This window comes from Anabas testudineus, chromosome 5 (assembly GCF_900324465.2).
Source record: "Anabas testudineus chromosome 5, fAnaTes1.2, whole genome shotgun sequence".
Lineage (NCBI taxonomy): Eukaryota > Metazoa > Chordata > Actinopteri > Anabantiformes > Anabantidae > Anabas > Anabas testudineus.
The window spans coordinates 16,565,307-16,586,241 of record NC_046614.1 but is presented as its reverse complement, the minus strand read 5'-3'; the positions used below and the strand labels follow the sequence as shown (position 1 = coordinate 16,586,241).

The 20,935-nt window shown below is 39.8% G+C and overlaps 1 protein-coding gene across 2 annotated transcripts in view; it reads left to right on the top strand.

Annotated features, from left to right (window-relative positions):
* iars1 (isoleucyl-tRNA synthetase 1) overlaps positions 1 to 20,935 on the top strand; it is a 40,623-nt gene that overhangs the window by 16,865 nt on the left and 2,823 nt on the right. For both annotated transcript variants that reach the window (XM_026349055.1, XM_026349056.1), the window contains 18 exons: positions 519 to 645; positions 2,400 to 2,473; positions 3,315 to 3,509; positions 3,779 to 3,865; positions 4,331 to 4,414; positions 6,295 to 6,439; positions 7,008 to 7,128; positions 7,377 to 7,468; positions 7,815 to 7,892; positions 8,468 to 8,589; positions 10,744 to 10,846; positions 11,025 to 11,108; positions 13,653 to 13,827; positions 15,681 to 15,793; positions 17,682 to 17,777; positions 19,705 to 19,881; positions 20,046 to 20,166; positions 20,391 to 20,516. In XM_026349055.1, the coding sequence (XP_026204840.1) occupies positions 519 to 645; positions 2,400 to 2,473; positions 3,315 to 3,509; positions 3,779 to 3,865; positions 4,331 to 4,414; positions 6,295 to 6,439; positions 7,008 to 7,128; positions 7,377 to 7,468; positions 7,815 to 7,892; positions 8,468 to 8,589; positions 10,744 to 10,846; positions 11,025 to 11,108; positions 13,653 to 13,827; positions 15,681 to 15,793; positions 17,682 to 17,777; positions 19,705 to 19,881; positions 20,046 to 20,166; positions 20,391 to 20,516 (2,120 nt within the window). The remainder of the gene's footprint in view (positions 1 to 518; positions 646 to 2,399; positions 2,474 to 3,314; positions 3,510 to 3,778; positions 3,866 to 4,330; positions 4,415 to 6,294; positions 6,440 to 7,007; positions 7,129 to 7,376; positions 7,469 to 7,814; positions 7,893 to 8,467; positions 8,590 to 10,743; positions 10,847 to 11,024; positions 11,109 to 13,652; positions 13,828 to 15,680; positions 15,794 to 17,681; positions 17,778 to 19,704; positions 19,882 to 20,045; positions 20,167 to 20,390; positions 20,517 to 20,935) is intronic.

The window sequence follows — 20,935 nt, the reverse complement described above, 5'->3', positions numbered from 1 at the left end:
GCCTTGAAGGGGATGTTAGCCTTTGCAGTTGAGCTTCACAAAGAGAAGAGTGCAGTTTATTTTAGGCCTAAACTGTGGAAAAAAAGAGAAGAATGAGACTTTTCAGTAAAAATATTAACGAACATTAGGATAATAATTCTTTGTGTGAGAAAATGTATTTCACAATAAATTAGTCCCGTTATCTACAAATCTTAAAAAGTCTTAAAAAGCATGTAATCTTCTTTTTCTGCTGCTTCTCTAGATATGTGCTGCATTATTTCATTAATTAAATCATTAGGATTTATTGTGATTGCTGGTTATGTTTTCATACTTTATATAAACAGGTGATTATATTCTATGTGGTATTAAAAAGTTCTTCATAAGACCTAGAAGTGGTGGTTATTAATGAGGTTTGAGCATCTTAAGCATGACAGCAATAATCATGTGTGTCAAGGTAAAATACACCTGATTGTCCATCATTTTCACATTTTCAGCTCATTTTTAGCAGAACACACCTAATGTTGTCTCCGTCTCTGCAGGGTTCCAGAGTTTGTGCGTGAAAAGCGCTTTGGAAACTGGCTGCGAGATGCACGTGACTGGGCGATCTCGAGGAATCGTTACTGGGGAACACCAATCCCTCTCTGGGTCAGCGATGACTTTGAAGAGGTCAGAAAAACACAAACAGGCACTTGGTGTACTTTAGTACCTAATATTGTGTATGTATTAGTACTTGACAGTGATCACACAATTTGTCTGTGCCATGATAAAATACCAAGACAGTTATTCTTTCTTGATGGGGCTCATTGCAGCGTCGACAGCCCTCACAAATCAATCTAGGCTAAGAATGAAATCACATAATTGAAAAGTTGAACTTACTTTTACTTTCCATCAAAATTAGACTGGATACAAACGATTGGAAGATTGGTCTGTTGTAACAGTACAGAGCTGATGACCTCTGATTGATACTGACATCATTTAACATATCTAGTAGGGTTATAGTTAGGGTTAGGGTAAGGCAGTACAAGTGATAAATAAAAAATCGATAAAGTAGATTAGCATGGCCTACACTACAGTAGGGGGCCAGGGAATGTGTTATATCAATGAGTGTCCTCACAATGACTGCCATACAAAAGTGTGTGTTTGTGTGAAGTAGGAGCGACTGTCTGGCATGGCAAGAGTGAGGTGACCACAGTGTCAAACCAAAGAGTGTAGCGTGACTCCACACTGCAGTTGGAGTCAGCTCCCCTGGGGCACCATTAACGAGTGCCTGCGTAAAGTCCACACATGAATGATTCATTAGTGTAAACAACAAATAAGGCGACTTCAGTGGTCTTCAAGAAGACCAGTTGTAACTAGGTATGAGGTGGGGGAGGAATAAATTAGCTCGTGGGCGAAAGACGCAACAAGGGGAGTGGAATGAGAATCGTAATTGTGTAATTGTTCGTCTGGTTGTGGATGCTCGTTGCCAAACCCAGCTGATTGTGTGCAGTAGACTGAACTGAATAGAGATGTCAGAATTGGGTTGTTTGAGCATTTGAAAAATGAAGTGTTGGTCCCCTGGCTGAAAGAGGGACAGCCAGCGACCTGCTTGCTAGAAATAGCATTGTGACTGTTTCCAGAACACTCGCACTTCTTGGTTCCTCCCTCACACACACACACACACACACACACACACACACACACACACACACACACACACACACACACACACACACACACACACCTAAAACGAAAGCTGTATGCATCTGTCTGTCTGTATCCGTCTCTCTGCATGTGGCTCTATGATTCCTGTCATTGTGTCTTTTCTTTTTGTTCCATCTCTCTGTCCTCATCTGTCTCGGTATGTTTCTTTTTACTCTTTTCTTCTTTTGCGTCTCATGGTGGTGTGTCACACCGTATCTGGGCCATGCTACCTGGTGCTGTAGTAAAACTAGAGCAGAGCCTACAGGTTAATTCTCAGAGGAGACCAAATAACACACTTTGCCATACTTTCAAAGATGAAGTTACTTAGGAAGTGTGTTGAAAGAGGTCTACTTTTAAGTGCTGTTTCGTTATAAAAAGGTAGACAGGTAGACAAATTAATCAGAATGATGGGGGTAATAGTTTGATATTATTGATGTTATTATGTTAAAGTTGATTTCACTCTGATGTCTGGTATTTGCAGATGCAAGTTAGCTTAGCTTATATTTATCACATATTCCCTGAGTCCAACATTTAAACCAAAACATTTTAATTTACAATAATCAAACAAACCAGCAAATTCTAATTAATTATTTGTGACTGATAAGTTATGCTTCTTTCAATGTCAATGTTGACAAACAATCAGTTTTTACACTGATAAATCATTGTCTGATTTGGAATTTGGAGAATGTTAACATTGTTATGTTGTTATTATGTGTGTTTCTGTGTGTTTGCATCAGGTGGTGTGTGTAGGGTCCATGGCTGAACTGGAGGAGTTGACTGGAGTCAAAGTAACTGATCTGCATCGGGAAAGGTGAGTCACTGATCCGACACAAGATAATCAGTAAAGTCCCTGAACATGTAATCAGTTATGTCTTTCTGCAGCGACAGCGCAGGGCCCTCAGGTTCACCTGCTGTATGTTCGTACGGGGCGACAATGTGATGTTTGTTTAAATGGCATCTGTGCTTGTAAGAATGTCCCTGTGTGAATTAATCTACTTTAACTCTGCCCTGTGTCCCCTTAATGTGACCTGTCTGCAGCGTCCAGACGGCTGTTGTGGAACACAGATCACTTTACTCTTCCGCTGTTCATCTGCTAATTACCTTTAATCACTTCCATGGGGCTGGCCATCTTTAATTGATGGACGAGGCAGAGGCCACTTTCTTCCTGCTCATATGTTTAGGTTGCACATGTTCTAGGCCAGTCTGGAGCTTTTTAGAAAAGTAATAAATAAAGAACAATTGAACACGTTAAAATAATGTGTAATGTTTATTAGCTATGGGGCTGATCAGATGTTTAAAACCGTGGTTCGTGTGTCAGGAGTATTTGAAGTTGGGCAATAAAGGAAAGTGTTCATACAGTGAGAAGAAAAAGCTTTTGACATTTTATAATTTTTTTAAATTTATATTTGTTAACACGCTGACTATAAGATGAATCTCAGCAAATCCGTTATGAACGATTATAAAATTCATGCCCTAGGCTAGAACCAAAAAGTCTACAGACCCCACGGATCTATACAGTGACAAAGGTTTAAATGGCCCCTGTAGCACAAGAAAAACTGTAGAACTGGTGAACTGTTGTTGCCCTATTTCTCAACAATATCATTTCCTTTTTCTTTTTTTCTCTACCTTCCATCCATACTTTCTCTGCCCAGTATTGACAATCTGACGATCCCGTCACGGCGTGGTAATGGCGTGCTGCGGAGGGTCACAGAGGTGTTTGACTGCTGGTTTGAGAGCGGTAGCATGCCTTATGCCCAGGTGCACTACCCCTTTGAAAACAGGAAAGAGTTTGAGGACGCTTTCCCTGCAGACTTCATCGCTGAAGGCATCGACCAGACCAGGGGATGGTAAGCTGTGGATGAATGAACAGTTGGATGGGGGGAACTAATGGAGGGAAAGATGGAAAGAGGGTGACAGATGAGAGATGGAGACACACTTTCGTGCTGGATTTGTTGAGGGAATTGATGAGAGCAGAGCATGGATGGAAATGTCTTAAATTTAAAGGATTAGTCATGGTTAAATTAAAAACATTTACATATAAGTTGAATCTGTGAATATTTTTGTTTCTCAATCCCACATGTTCAGTGACCGTGTGTCTTTTTGTGTCCTGCTGTAGGTTCTACACCCTGTTGGTGCTGTCTACGCTCCTGTTTGGCAAACCGCCCTTCAAGAATGTCATTGTTAACGGTTTGGTACTTGCTAGGTAAGTGTTGACTTAAAATCCTTCCCTGATTAAATGACTAAGGAAAATGTCAGCAAGTGGCTCACAGATTTTAGTGGTCGATAATAGTGGTCTAAAAATTTAAAAACTTTAACTTTACAAATCAATTGCAAACATATTTCTGAGCTGTTGTCAGCAGACATCATGTTGCTTTTCCATTTTCTCCCATTTTTACTTGTCTGCCTCTTTATTGTCACCTAGCTGTTCATACTGTCTTATTCTTTCTGCTGTTTCTCATGATCAGTGTGGTATGTGTAACATTTATCTTTAAGAGTAGAGCTGCTTCTCTACAGCCCCGGGGTCTAAATGTAGCACTGTGCTCACAGGCCTGCTGACCTGGAAGGACTTGACTTATTTGAATACCAAGTGCATGGTTTCTTACATGCACTTTTGTGCATGCATGCGTGTCCATGTGAATTAATGCCTTTGCTTGTCTTATTCCTGCAGCGATGGACAGAAGATGAGCAAGCGCAAGAAGAACTACCCGGATCCAGGACTGATAGTGCAGAACTATGGCGCCGATGCCCTCAGGTCAGCTCTAAACTTGAATAAGAGTGAATAAGAAAAGCTTATGTTATCAGCAGGCATGGTTTTAAAAGTTTTGAATCATTATCTACACTTAGCTAGGAACTGTGCCAGTCCTACATACAGTATATAGTACAAACACTCACAATGTTTCTCCTCGTGCATTCTCTCTTGCCCTGAGCAGTAGTAGTGCCTTAGCCATATGGCCTAATGAATAAAGCACTATGCAGCTGCACCATATGCTCACACATACACTGATGAAGAGAGCATATACAGTTACATGTGCCAAATACATTTAACTGTGGATGATACTGCAACACTGTGCTGTGTACAGTATGTAAGTATTAGTGCTGTGGGAGCTCTGTTAGTATTTCAACTGAGCCAGTGAGAGATTGTCAGAGTTTACCAATTAGTTTTTCCAGGTAAACTTCATGATGTGTCAACTGTCTGTCCTCGTCTTTGCTCATTTTATGGGGCCACATATACTTTACCAGTTTATACTGTCTCTTCTGCATTTTGCCTCAAATGTATTTCAGAGTTGCTGCTATTAAATTCTCTCATGGTCGGTTGCACAAAGTTGCATCACATCGCCTTGTTTCCAGAATCATCAGAAAACCTTTATAACGAGTCGATGCCTGCCACAGAGGATTATATTCATATGAGTTATTTTGTTTATTACATGTGAATGGTGTCTCTATTTGATTTTAATGGAAGGAAGAGATTAATATGCACGGTGATGTTTGCAGTTAGAAATATTTGTTTTAGCCCAAAACTTGTGCAGAACATATTTCAGGTGGCCATTTAGCCTAATGGATACAGCTCATGCAATGCAGACATGTTTGACATCTGAATAGCTTGTCATTAAGAAAATTAAGCCTGACCCACATTGTTTTTAGTTTTGTTTTCCTGGTGTCCACAGGGGATGATTTTTGTCTTTGACTGACAATTTCAAGCTTCAGGCAGCTGTTCTTCGTTTTCTGTGTGAACAAAATGCAGTTCACATAAAAAAAAAGCATCTTCCATCTGTAACATGTCAAAAATGTGAATTTATTTTTATTTTTTTTGTTTGTTTTAAGCCCTTCTGACTTTGCATATGTCAGCACAATACAGCTTCAGTTAATGATGTGTTTCACTTGTCCATTAATTCTATGCATATTGTGGTCAGTTTTTGACAGAATTAAATGGAGCATTTCTGACAGCTGACATATCTGAACCACACAGGGTTACAGTTATTTCTATAGCAGATTCTAATTCAGCGAAGTGTACCTGATTGGTGCACATACTCATTTTGCGTAGCAGCTTGAGACAGAGAAAAAGATCAACTTTCAGCAGTTTACAAGTTATTAAAGCTTCTTCACCTAAATCTTTCAAGTGCTGTTATATATAGCCTACTGCCTCACATTTATCAGCCGTGGCTTGAAACTGTCATGATGAATATGCACACACCAAGATGTCGTTCCAACTAATGATAAGTCGGTGTCATTGTGTGCCTATGTCTGGTTTTGCGGATGTCAGTTCATCTTACTGTTGAATTTGTAAAGAAACAACTAATTCTAATTGAAGGAACTTGGCATTTCAGTGATGGTTTTTATTTTAGGATTATATGTTCTCTCTTTTACAAAAGAACTATCCTGTAGACACGACGTGCGTGTGTAACTGGGACGCCACTGCTCAGTTTTTTCTGACTACTACTGTTTTTACTGCTTTGCTTTTGTGTCCTTTCAGCATGACCACATTCAACTAACTCTGAGAGGTCCACTCACACATACAGCTAGCAACATGACTCACACACCATAAAACACTAGTTTACTTGTGTACACCTACTCATAATCAGTTCTGCCGCGTACTCTGATATTCACCAACTCCTTCGCTGTCTTTCTCTGTAGACTGTACCTTATCAACTCTCCTGTAGTGAGAGCCGAGAACCTGCGTTTCAAAGAGGAAGGCGTACGAGACGTGTTGAAGGATGTCTTTCTGCCGTGGTACAATGCCTATCGCTTCCTTGTGCAAAACGTACAAAGGTTACAGAAGGTACACAGTCCTGCAATGTTCTGTATTTGGTTCCCTGTCAGAAACCACATCACTGCATAATGCTACAGCAACAGTAACCGTATGTTACTGTTAGTAAGCAATGAATTATAAAGTAATCAGTGGTACAAAAAGCTATTAACTATCCCTAATGCCTGTTTGTCTTTGATTGATGACTGTGTGTTTGAGTGACATTTGAAAAACTGCCCCAGATCAGCTCTGCTCTGCACATAGGCAAACTGACCTGTGAGAAAAACAAATGAGGCTGTTGCTTTAACAGGTTGTAGAGTCTAAAATGATCAGTTTTACACCCATCAACCCAAAGTTCAGACCTGCAGATGTTGGAGTTTTGTTGCAAATATAAAAAAAATATATAATAAATAAAGTTCAGTAACTCGTTGAATGTACAGGTTCAAGCTACCACTGTTACTGCTTTTGTTGCTTGTGTGTGTTTCAGATGATTCACTTCAATTCTGTTGTTTGTCCATGTTCTGCTTAACAAATCAGATTGTCAGTCAGTCAGAAAATGGCAACTAGTGCTTCTTCCTCATCGTGTGTATCCATGTCTTAGGAGGAAGAGATTCAGTTCCTGTATAATGAGAACACAGTGAAGCAGAGTGACAACATTATGGACAAATGGATTCTGTCCTTCACACAGTCCCTCATCCAGTTCTTCAAAGCTGAGATGGATGGTGAGACACACACACACACACACACATATACACTGTGGGTCTTTATTTAAACCCCACTTGACGGAGGCAGTGTTACACAAGCTTAAGATGTTTGTGTGGCTTGGGGCATTCTGTTTTTTAGGTAGTTTGTTTTTTATATTGTCTATTTTTTACATCGTTTTTATCTGTTGTGCTCAGACCTTTCTTGCTAAAGTGATTTTGATCTCACTGAGATTTCCTGATTAAATAAAGGTTCTTTCTTGTCGCAGGTTACCGCTTGTACACTGTTGTGCCTCGCCTGGTCAAGTTTGTGGACATGCTCACCAACTGGTACGTCAGGACCAACAGACGCCGCCTGAAGGTGAGATCACAGCTTGTTTGATGTAGTTTTATATAATGCAGACTTAAGGTATATGACAATAGCTGATTACAACTGCATGCCCTTCCTTCTCATAGTCAGAATACGGTTGATTTTACTTTTTTAAGTTTATTACATTTTTTTTTTCAGGTTTGTTTAGCACATAAATTATTAATTTCAAAATGAGCAATGAGCAATAGATGCTGGCTTAAACTACATGTAAGTACCTATAGTATTCAGTTAGTGGCCTTGTAGTCAACAATTTCCTTACTTGGATAGTGGCTATATTTTTATTTTAATCATTGTTCCGAGGGGACTGAATGTATTTGTGTGTGTGTGAACTTTGCAGGGAGAGAGTGGCACTGAGGACTGTTTGTGGGCGCTGGAAACCCTCTTCAGTGTTCTGTTCTCCATGTGCAGGCTGATGGTGAGTCATGCCGTTTCTGTGTGTGACACCCTGTGTGTCCTATCTGTGCGCGCCTGAGAGAGAAAAGAGATTATATGGGGAAATTTTCTTGTGGTGAGGTTTCGGCTTTTGTGTATGCACGACCCAAAAAAAATAATACTGGTATGGAAGAGGCTTGTGTGTGTGTGCTGGCATGCTTATGAATAATGCACCAGCAGTAGGAGTTTTTATTTTTAACACATTGAATATGTTTGCATGTGAGGCGAGAGGCACGCTAAGAGGCAGTTAGCCTAACCCAGATCAATACAGATCAGCTGTGAGCCATACAAATTAATTAGCTACAGTTGAAATGAAAGAGAATCACATTAGAAGTAACCTCACACTGGCACTATTATGATTGAACTTTTGCACCATTTCAGGAAAAAAAGCTACAGTAAAATGTGTTTTGTATGGTGATTTTTTTTTTTTTTTTTTTTTATATCTGCTGCTGCTGCTGACTCTTAGGCCTTGATGTCAGAAAATGTAAATGATCCACAGTTCAGAGATTCTAATAATGGTTCTTCCTTCTTCTTGCTTTCTTCCCTCCTTTCCCTCAGGCTCCATTCACACCCTTCATTACAGAAATGATGTACCAAAATCTGCGTCACCTCATTGACCCTGCCTCTGTCGAGGAAAAGAACACCGGCAGCATCCACTATCTCATGCTGCCCCAAGTCAGGTTGGTGAAATGTCTTCAGTGGAGTTCAGATTCAGTTTCGTTGACTGCTTCACGCTATGATTGTAGCATTAAAGAAGACTCTTAAATAATCACAGGTTGATTCAAACCATCTGTTCCATCAAATGACGGATCAACCCTTCTACCATCAGTAGAAAATAATGAATGCTATGTCAATAGCATGGACGCAGTAGTAGTTTATCCATAAATAGCTCAAAAACACTGGCTACAGTGAAGTTTTACTGTCTGTCTGTCTTCTATAAGGCCACTGCACACACCGGGATACAGTTCTGTTTACATTTTACTTTGCTTCGTTAGCTTGTTGTGCTACATAGAAATTGGTTTGTTTTAGCTCAGCTGGCGATCACATTGATTGATTTCCTTTGTTTATTTGCCCTCCCCATCCCTACACCCCATCAGAGTCCAGTGCCAGTTGCAGAGCAGCATCTCTGCACATCTAGTTGAAGGAACTCATTGGCAGGGTAGTTTTAACCAAATGGTTTTAAAAAGTGGTCATGTTGTTCATAAACTGCTGTTCTTGCAGCTCACACAGCAACCACCCCCCACCCCCCACCTCGTGTTAGCGCCTTCTCTCATAGGATGGCCACTGCTGATGCAGAGTCTAATCAGGTTCAGTGCGAGTGCATGGCCTTACCTTACCCCACAGATCACACTCTGAACTTCTCAGAGTAGAAGCTTTTGAAGCCTGAGAGTCCGCAGTTGTTTCTAGAAGACTGGCAGGCTTCAGGCAGCTGTTGTTGTTGTGTCTTATCCATTCTGTTTTTTTCATCTCTGTTCTTCTTCAGCTTTATGTTGCACTGTGTTGTCTGATTTTTTTTTTCTTACATGTATGTTAGTTTACATTTTATTACATGTTAGTTGTACTTGTGTTGTTTTGAAGGTTTGATTCTGAATAAATATTTTCCTTCGTGTAGTTTCTAAGCAGATGTCCTCTGTCTGCCCAGTGCAGTTCATGGCTGTTTGTTTCTGCATGATAAAAGTGAATCACAGATTATGCATTTTCCACACTAGTACGAAGTCTGTTCCTACCAAGAACCAGGTCCTCCCATACGGAGAAGGAGAAATGCTTGTGCATATCAATTCTACTCAATTAACTTAAACCTGTGTGTATTCTTATTGTAAAACATGTTGATGTCTTCTTTCGAGAGCTACAGTGTAGGACTACATGCCTTGAAATACCCACACAGAACTGAACAGAGCTCTTCTTGATTATGAGCCCTGATGCTGCTCTGAAAATATAATTCCATTCCCTTCATTTCAGTTACTTTTGTGAAATGTGTTCCTCTGTGGCTGATCAGTTTGCTAATGCCTGGGAGGGCTTTGTAATTGCCCAAACCTAATTGCATCATCCTTAACTATAAAAAGTTCTGACATGATTAAATATCCATTATTTTAGTATAAGGAAATTTGTGTGTGGGTGTGTGAGTGTGATGATTCCTATAACGTCCTCTTAGACAGCAGCCTGTGTGCTGCTGCTTTATTAACCGCTTCTCCTTCCTCCTGCTGAATACGACTACTTCACCATTCTGACAAAGGTCAGCCACCAATCAGGCGGTGGGAACAGCTGCTCCTCAGTCAGCTCATTAAATGATTGGCTGTCCCTGGAGTCCTCTTCGCTCTCATTTTACTTCAGTGTTATATGCACACAGGGGGAAGAACACTGCAGGAGTCAATGAACAAGCACTGTGCAGGCACACACACACATTTGTGCAGTTATGACAGTTATGGCTAATATTGCTATTATGTGTGATTATCAGTGGCAGCTCTAATTTGAATTCAGAGGTGAAGTCTCAGTCTACCCTATTAGTGGTAGAGTCTGAGTTAAACTTTTGCGCTGATGGTTATGAAGTCTGTCTATTTAGATGGGTGGTACTGACCTTGTGATGCTCTGGTCTTAATTTTCAAGACTAATTTGAATTTCTAAATCACATTTAATAGATGGTGGTGGAATGGTCACACAGTATGGCACCTATGCTATTAACATAAAATATCAAAGCCCAGGCAATTGTGGTTTAACCTCACAGGCTTTATTTCAAGTTCTGAATCACTGACTCATCGTCAGTTCTTCGATGTAGAAGATGGAGAAACGCCGCTCATGAAGTGGTGATAATCACATTTTCTTTGGTTGTTTTACAGAGAGGGTTTGATTGACAAACGTATTGAGAGTGCCGTCTCTCAGATGCAGTCTGTGATTGAGCTGGGAAGAGTGATCCGAGACAGGAAGACCCTGCCCGTCAAGGTAAACCATCAACTTTACTGCATTTCCTGTTTTAGTAAGTTAAAATGTACAAATATGTAAAAAGTGCATCGGGTTTAGTGTGTTGTAGGTGTGATTGTTGTGTTGATAATGACGACCCTATTTTTATGCTTTTGGCACTAGACGTGCTGATAGACTGTGATATCTAAATTTATTTCAGTACCCACTGAAGGAGGTTGTAGTTATTCACCAGGACCCAGAGGCTCTGAAAGACATCCAGTCCCTGCAGAAGTACATCCTGGAAGTACGTAAACTGTCTTTTGAACATACTGTGTTGTTGTTTTTTTTACATACTCTAATATTTCTCTGTTTATATGAGCTGTAATTGGTCATTTTGTGTAGTTTCGCAGTTGCCTTGATAGATTCATTAGTCACTCTTGCTACAGTCACTCTATCAGTGCCCTGGTCTAAGACATGTGTAGGTTAAAGAGAAATCCTTGTTGACAGTCCATAGTCACTATTTTATCCTCACATGATCGAGAGGGCTGAACATCAGCAGGATGTGTTGGTTATATGTTCAGCTGTAATTGAAATGAGCAAGCCTGAGTAATTTAAAAAGGAGGTGGAGCATATGCCTTGGAAATGATTTCATGTTTGATCTGCTCCAGTTGCCACACGCACAAACATCTCATCAAATACAGGATACAAACGAGGATTTCTTTTTCATTCTTGTACAAAAATCATGATATTACTGTTAATTGATCAGTAGGGTAGTGTAGTCTAGAGGTAACAGTATTATGTTATCATTATACTTCTGCTAGCCTCATTCACACATACAGTTTGCAAAATTGGGGTTAGAGAGGATTTTTGCTTTTCAAACATGACCCGAGTTTTTTTTTTTTTTTTTTTAAAAAAAAAAAAAAGTCATGTTGAGGATTCGACATCTGCACTTTGTGTATCCAGTTTTTTTTAAAGTGTTTCTGCAGCAGACAGCACAGATGGATTTTCTGTTGGGCTCATTTGGTTGTTGTTCATGAGATTTGGAAAAATAAGACATTAGACAGACTAATTGTCATAGCCGCTGAGTGCAGGAAGCCATTAAACTTACATTATCCCCTTTATTTTCCAATAACAAAGCTAAAGAAGTCAATCTGGACTCAAACATACCCGCTATTGTCTTATGTCACCTCTGTGGGAATGTTGGTGTATTTGTGTTCCTGAAATCTTACATCCCAAGCTCAGACATCACTGACAAATGTGTCATACATGGTAAAGTAATCCCATTTTTTATTCCCACATGATGCTAACTAGGAAAATTGCACATTTAAGGCTTAAGGGTCATGTGGGGCCACTACTACCCTCTGTTGGATCCTGCAAGGTTTATCTTCATTTGAGTCTCCACTTATCTCTCACTCTGTTTTATTTCTGTTGGGGGAAACATTTAACCTTACTGACTTTTAAGCCTCCCACCAGCAAAGCAGGTTTATTTGGTCATAATTGACAGCAGTGAAGATTCTGCAGCCCAAAGAAGGACCTTCACTTGCATCAAAAAGACGGCAGCTTAGCATTTCACACAAAGTAGGGGCTGGTTAAATATTTATTATTTATTTTCAGTCCATGAGATGAAGCATGGTTATACTATAAACTCCCTTAATCTTCAGAGAGAAGAAGTAGTTGGGCAGAAAACGTGATTGGGTGTTGATGGCCAGTAGCCATCCAGATTTTAGCTGACTTGTTGATAACTGTCAGCTGTTTCGTCAGGATGCTCAGTGGAATTCATCATGCTTAATCATCACACACATAAAAGCCATATATTGTACGCCCTTTGGACTTTTACATTGATTCAGTCATATTTTAAATAACCAACGTCAGCTTGAAATAGAAGGTAAAGCTGCTTTTGTCAACCTCTCACTGCCCTCGGGTTTATTTCTCAGCCTGCTACAGCAGCTTATCTGGGCTTTCTCAGCATGTTTGCTGTGCTAGAACTCAATCACAACCTTCAACTTTTCTGTGATTGACTGAAAGAAGCTGTGCACGGCAGGTCAGAGTGGGCGTCAGCATGGCCAAATTTAGTATCTCTATTTCTTTACCAGATAGAAGTGGATCACACATTTCTCTTTCCATTTAGATTGAAGAATGAAACATTTTGTATTGAAAGGCAGACTTATTGACTGGATATGAGAAATGGCTTATTGAAGAGCTAAAGATGCTGACTGGTTGATTTCATGGCTGACTTACTCTTTGAGTGAATGACTCTGATCAATTTTTGATTTGCCCTTTACAGCACGTGCCTGGGGTAACTGAAGTTCTTGTGTTTGTTAGATAGTATTTAGTTTGAAATGTAATTTTCATTTGCAGTTCAAAAATACTTTCTTTTCTGTTTTAGTTCAATACTTTTGAATTTAAATGTTCTAATTTTACTCTCTCTAGTTTATCTTATACTGCACTTATTATATGCACGTCATAGCAACGGTTTTTATTGGCTTGTCTACACAGGAGGCTTTTCACTCGTGTTTTTTAGTCATCTGTGTCACACGACAGCTTCACAACTACTCGTGTGTCACTCCTGCTGTCTGGGAGCAGTCGCTGCCAGAAACATATCTTTACACTTACACTCTATTTCATTCCACTTTTATTTGCATAACTTAAGTGATTGTAGATCTATGGGAAATTCAGCAGAATATTTTCAATAAAGCAATGTTTTTATTTATTATTATTTATTTAATAGTCAAGTAAGGTACTGTCAGGGAGGTTTTCATTGCCCATTTTCTGAGCATGTAAAGGTAGCTGCATAACATGAAAACTCAGGGTCCACCTGAATAGTACTTTTCTATTTTTCATCCTACAGGAGCTCAATGTGCGACAGTTGACACTGTCGACGGACAAAGACAAATACGGTATCCGCCTCAGAGCTGAGCCAGACCACATGGTGTTGGGAAAGAGGCTAAAAGGAGCATTCAAAGCCATCACTGCTTCTATCAAGGAGCTCACAAGTGAACAGCTAGAGGCCTTCCAGAAGACAGGTATGGCTGTAAAATGCATGAATGAATGAACCCACATCTTAAAGGAACAACACAAGAAGTGTAAATGGATAGCAGTAGTCTAATGCAATTCACCACAGCACATCATTTTAATCTGCACATTTGGTATATGTTGTGTCAAAATAATTATCTTTTTGACCAGTAAGCAAACTGTAAATCTTTGTAATGAATCCGGCTCCACACAGACAGCAGGTTTATCCTCAGAATGTAAACCCTGACCCCTCTGAAACTATAATCAGAGCTCAAGTGTGGATCAGAGCAGTGCAAGGTATCTTGCTTCTCCAATTATAGAAAGACAAGGAGAGCCCCCCCCCCCGGTCACTGGGGAAGGGAATAGTGGAGGTCAGCTGGGCTGTGGGAATTTAACATTTCCAATCACTTGGATGTTTGAAGTGGAGCCAATTGGATGGAAAAAAAAGAAGATGAGGGATGAAAGAGATATATGTGGTGGAAGATGGTAGAAAAATCACAGATGTAAATGTGTACAGCAGCATCATGTTTTCATCATTAAATTGAGATCAAAGGCAGGATGTGATGGCTGGGTGTACATGGTAGATTGAGGTGCTGAAATGTAGAATTCAGTCCATTTTTATTTAGTGCAGAATGAGATTCTGAGACATTTGGGGAGAGGATTGAAAAATGTGGACAAAACAAACATCTGGTAACAGATGGTGATGAGTTAGTGGAAGCTACACTGCTGTCTGAAGCAGCTTCAGTGAAATCATTTTAGCTCGAAACTGATTGTGGGTTTATGGCCATTGGTTGAATTACTCATTATTCCTTACCTGTACCTTTGATCCCATCAATTTTACGAGGCAAAAGAAAAGAGGTTACGAGAAAAGGCAGAAAGGAGCAGAGAAGGAGGGAGGGACACAGAAAATCAAAGTGTGGAAATCTAGGATTAGAGGGGATCAGAGTGACTGTTTCACCCAGCCCCTGGGTATAGAGAAGTGAAGAGCAGAGGAGAACATGGTCATGGTTTTTAGTCAGAACACAGACGTGGGTAATTGCTGCCACTGGCAAAGCAGAGATATAGACCTGAGAAGATTGGGTTTGCTTCATTGTTTAAAAGCTCAGATCATATGTGGATGTGGCCAAGAGCACCACAGTGTAAGGAATCTTAAAATCTCACCAAATACCAGTCAGACCCCAGGTAAATCAAAACAAAGCCCAAGTCACCATGCATGTTGAGAGTGCTTTATTTGGTGTGATTGGATACAACAGAATTTCTAGAGTGAGGAGCTACATTATTTGTCATTGGTTTATTCACGATAGACATAACACATGAGCCGACGTGTTGTCTTCCTACCTTAAATGATCAGTTTTCTGTTACTAGTTCGATGATCTGGCCATGTTTTACAATTATTCCTTCTGTTTGGTGACAGATTGAAGATTTTAACAGAAAGTGTTTTTCCACCCACATTCACTCTGTATTGTCCATATGAAGTTAAGTTCAATCATTTGATCACACACTAGTCAAGTAAAGTTTTATTCATAGCATTTCTAAAGCATTTTTCGTACACAGCAGCAATTCAAACAGCTTCACATCCACTTAAATGCAAAGTCAATTCAATTCAAAAAGAGAAATGTGAAGTTTGCCTCAGGGCTTATGCAAACTCAGGTTATACTCAGGTCTGTAGACCCCTCACCCCACTAAGACTAAACCAGAATTCACAAATACTGTGTGGAAGTTATCTTAAGGCATTTTACAGTGTTTAACACCTTCCAAAATATAACTGTATACAGAATTATATAGAAAAAAAGTATAGAGTTGGTGTATGTAATTATTATGCTGCCACATGATGTTGTGTGTGATGTTTATTCTTCATTTTAAGGATCCATCATGGTGGATGGCCATGAGCTTCACGAGGAGGACCTGAGGCTGATGTACACCTTCGACCAGAGCTCCGGCTCGGCTGCACATTATGAAGCTCACTCTGACTCCCAGGTTTGTTTCATGTTAAAACACACTTGTGTTTCCATTAGATTCAGTACAGTTGTACACACACTCAGTACTATAAAGGGTGAAAATGCCACATTTATGTAAGGAAAGAAATATTTTAGATTTAATTATTTAGTTGGAAATGCCACAACGTTTGGTTTGGTCCTGAACTGTGTTTACGTCCAGTCTTTTCATAACTGTGAGGTTGACAACAAACCAGCTGAGCTTTCAGGAAGTAACTGCACCCAACCAAACCATAATCCAGCCTTTATGCTAAGCTAAGCCAATGATCGCTGAGCTGTAGCCTCATATTGACGCTGAAGTAAAAAGCTAAAGAAGGACAACTAAACCATACAGGTTAGCCCCGCTGTTCCAATACTTCCAGAGAGAACTGTTTGTTCTCTTCTTCACTACCTCTCTCTCTCTCTTTACTGCTGCATTACCAGTGATTGTTGTGTCGATTGAGTAACAATCAAGTGTAACGACACATGATCTATTAAAAAAAGATTTTACTGCTGTAGCTCCTGCACCAATCTGCCATCAACTGTAAACACGTATCTGTGTCTTCACTCTGATTATGATGTATAAAAATCATTTCACAGCTATATGGAAACCAGCATGTATACGTTTTCCCACGGGCGCTCTCTAATCAGTGCTCCTCCAACCATAGATGCGCCACACGGCTGCACCTTAATACCACTTTTCTGAGCCAGCTTTTTAATTCTCTCTGTTGCTCTCGCTCGCTCATACCGACTCTCCAGCTCCCATCTGTCTTGCTCTCTGTTCTCTCTATTTGTATCCTGTTCCTCTGTTGTTTTTTGTGTGCTTTTCTCTGTCACCCTGTCATCTCTTTCCCTCCTTCTTTCCATGGTAAAGTGTTCAGGCCTGGCAGCTGCTCAGCCCTGCACAGTGTGACTCTCTTTTTACTTTAGTGAGTCACACAGGCTACAATATTGTTGTTATTGCTGCTTAGCTGTTTGGTTTTCAGTTTTCACATTAGAATTGTTTGGACTGCAGTATAAGGGTATCTGTATGTGAACCTTCTGTTTCAAAGTTTGCAGCACAGTAAACTCATGATATCAGAAGATGAATCCTACCTCATTATCTTCAGGCCATGTCAAATTCTCTCTCTCTGTGCTACTGTCAAATACATTTTGTAGCTGTGCAGTGTACACTGTTATCCACCACACTGTAACAGGAGTCATTTAATTCACTCCTTAACGTCTTCACTAAATCTGGAAGGTCAACAAGGTTTTTTTTGTTGGTTAGGGTGCAAACATGAAAAAGTTGATCAAATGAGCATACACAAGCTTTTACAGCATTTTCAAAAATAAAAATCTAGTTGAAAATATTATTTTAAACAATAGATATTAGTATTCTACATTTTCTTTTGCTGTCGTTATATGCCTACTTGTTTGTGGGAACCAAATTATAAATGAATTTATATAAAGGACAACACTGTGAGCTTATGAAAATTGTGTAAAGTTAATAGTACTTGGATGGACTAAAATATCTGTTCGCATTTTGGCATCAGTGTGTCCTATCTGACATTATCTATTAGATAGATGTTTTTGATTTTGATTAAAATTTTGTTGTCTCACTTTATACATGCACAGGTTACGTTTTCAGGCATGAATCCTTATGTCCATTCTCCTATAAACAGACAGTTGTGTATGAGACAGTTTTATCTAAATTATAGCACCATTAGAACCATTTCAGTGACTTACTGTTGTTAAATATACTGTATAATTGCATTATACAGAGAAAGAAGTGTGTGAATAAAGAATATTTGTAAGGACAAATGGAACCAATCGAACAGTTCAGTCGTCAATGTTGTGATTAGTTTTATCTTAAGCTGACCCATTTGTCCCACTGTGGTTTTGTTATCCTTTAGGTCCTGGTGCTGTTGGATGTTACCCCGGATCAGTCCATGGTGGATGAAGGCGTTGCCAGGGAGGTCATCAACCGCATTCAGAAACTACGCAAGAAGGTGGGACAATTATTCCAGGAGCACTTACTTGCTACGGCGGCATGAGTGAAATATAACACTCCACCACTGAATTTTGTAGTCCAGTGTCTAATGAATAGAATCTGACGCAGTTGAAATGGTTTGGCAGCACATGTAATCAGGGCTGTGCCGGGATGAGCAAATGATGCCACTGAGGCAGTTTGAGTAGGCGAAGTATCATCCACGTCTGGTTAGTGAGTAATCTGTTAAACACCCTCATCCTGCCGGTAAACTTTCCGTACACACTCACATAATGGATTTTGATCAAGCTAATAGTACTGAAAATCTGATTATTGTTGAAGTCATTCATTAAGCAAAACTTAATACTTTATCTGATTACAGTTTCTTACATGTGACATCACCAGTCTGGGGGCTGGAAATATAAAATCAGCTTGTTAAAGATGAATAGAAAAGTAAAATACGTTTAGGTTACTGAAATTAAGACAACTCTCCCTATTTTGTAATGAAATATTTTTTATAAAATTATAATTCTTGAAAACAGTAGAGAGTGATAGACTTATTGCAGCGCTACGACGTGGAGATATTTTGTGTGTGTATATTTCACTTTCGTCACCCCTCACTATTTACTCTTTAGGTCTCATGCTAATTTTGCCAGGCGGTTTTGAAATCTTTCCACTGCAGCGTCACAGTTAGAAGTTTCTCCATCATAAGGCAGGCTTAATGGAAGCTTAATTACAGTCTGGCCCCTTTCAGATTCTAATGTTGGAGCTTTGAAGTGGTCTGGGGAGTAAAGACGGATTAGCCAACAGCCCCTTGTTTTCACAAGCAACAAACTGTTTTTTCCGTCCCCCTATAGCAGTGGTGTACATTGGCTCCTGGCCAGGCTAAATTCCTCCAGTTATTTCGAACAGAGATCTGTTAGGAATTTTCCACACTGAGGATGGGAATTAATTTTTTAACAATTTTTTGACATGTTTGGTCGTTCGTGGGTGTCTGTGTGTGACTTTATCAGTGTTTACATGGGTGTTTGTGTTTTGAAGAGCATATGCGCAGTCAAGAAACAGGGGTCAGCATTTCTTTTCTTTTTTTTTTTTCATGGGACTGTTCTCTGTAGCACTGTTGGATGTGCCTTTTCTCTCTCTCTCTCTCACACACTCACACACACACAAACACCACTGTACTAGTCCCCTCAGGGTAGGGTCAGTACCTTGACTTGGCAGGAAAAGCCTATAAACCTTCCTCCACTGATTGACTGCTCCTCTGTATCTAATGTTATTCCTCTGCCCTTGAGCCACATACTGCAGTTAGGGTGTGTGGATTCTACATAGTCAGTGGACGTGTATATGGCTGTGCACACGTGTGCACGGCCGCACACTGGAGATTAGGATAAGATCAATGTGTATGAATGTGTCAAGGTTAGAGGAAGCTGGCAGCACACTGTGCCAAAATAGATGGGCTTTCATCCAATAAAATATCTTCCCTTGTTCCCTTCAGCCTTTATTTGTTCCTATACTGTCTGTTTTCTGCTTTTTAATCCTTACCCTCTCTGTTTCCGTCTGCCTTCCCGTTTTGTACCCCCCACCCTCCTACCATCCTGTTTCTTACAGATTTCATGTTCTTTTAAAATAATAATTAAAAAAAAAAAAAAAAACTTTGAACAGACTTATCACAAATTTGTAATTCTTTGTGTCCTTGGCAGTCATTTATTTTAAACAGATAACAGATTTCATAAACCAAATGTCTGATTATTGTGCATGAATGTCTGAGCAAATATTCATGCAGTACTTGGCACATTTACATATTTATGGCGTGTCGTACCTGGTGTCTTTAGGCGCTTTGATACCGCAGAAACTTTTACAAAAGGCACACAGCCTCACTGAGAATTAAAAGATGCTCTTTTATTTATTTATTTTGCATAAAGCATCATATCTCTCAATCTTTGCCTTAGGGCCATTTGGTGCCATCAGATGAGATAACCGTATACTACCGCTGCCAGCCAGAGGGGGAGTACTTGGACTCTGTGATCAAGGCTCACACTGACTTTATCCTGGCCACTACCAAGGCTCCACTTCTGCTCTTCCCTGTCCCCAAGACAAGCAGCATCATCATAGAGGAAAAGACTCAGGTATGAAAGGATACCTCAGGGCAAGCAGAATTAATAATTCCTCGATTGTGTGTGTTGTTTTATTATTCATGAAACATAGTGAGAAAGAAATGTGACAAAATGTATATACTGTGTATTTCTCTAACTCATGCCCCTTTTCAATACTTTGCTTTTCTCTGTTGCAGCTGAAGGGCTCAGACCTGGAGTTAACTTTAGTGAAGGGATCTTCAGCCCCCCAGGCTCCTCTAAATGGACCAGCTTGCACTTATGTGAACGTGAGGGTCAAGGTCAACAACAAAGAACAAGGTGCACATGGAAAAAGCAGAATAAAACAGAATAAATGCTGATAGTTGATATAATATGACACATTCAGTACAATGCACGTGTTATAAGTTAGTTCAAAGGTTTGCATGGCCTTGCATTTATAGGACACATTAAGCCAACTTGTCCTGTCATTTACTGTGTGAACTTATACACTTACACTTTCTTTGTGTAAAATTGCAATTTTGTGTGCCTGTTCTTTTGTTCAGATGGGGTGGTTCTGCTGGAGAACCCCAAAGGAGATAACAGAGTAGACCTTGACAAGCTGAAGAAAGTGTGCAGCAGCATCTTTGGAACCAATAACACTCAGCTCAGATTCTTCAATGGCGGAACTGGTAAGAACAGATTTTGCCCCCTCAGTAATACCACACTGCATTTAGTGTGTTGAGTTTTTAAAAATGAAAATGATTTTAGTTACTGATGGAGCCCAGAAACGGTCAAACCTGTCAAAAATATGACTGAAACTAATATAAAGCTTTATACATTCCCCTTATCCCTCCAAGCAGCTCATTAAAAAGCCAATGTGTTAGCTGTATTTGTCTTTTTGCCTAGCTTCAGCTAACATTTATCATAAACCCCTACAGCAGACAGTGAAGGCATCGTTTAATGTAGTGTAATTGTAAGGGAAGTAAAATCATTTCAACCATCAAGCTAACCCTAGCAGAGTTAACTAGTCGACGCTAGTTGAACATAATAGAGAAGAGTATAAATCTTTTTACCAGCTAATTAAAGTTTAAAGAAAAACTATCAATCT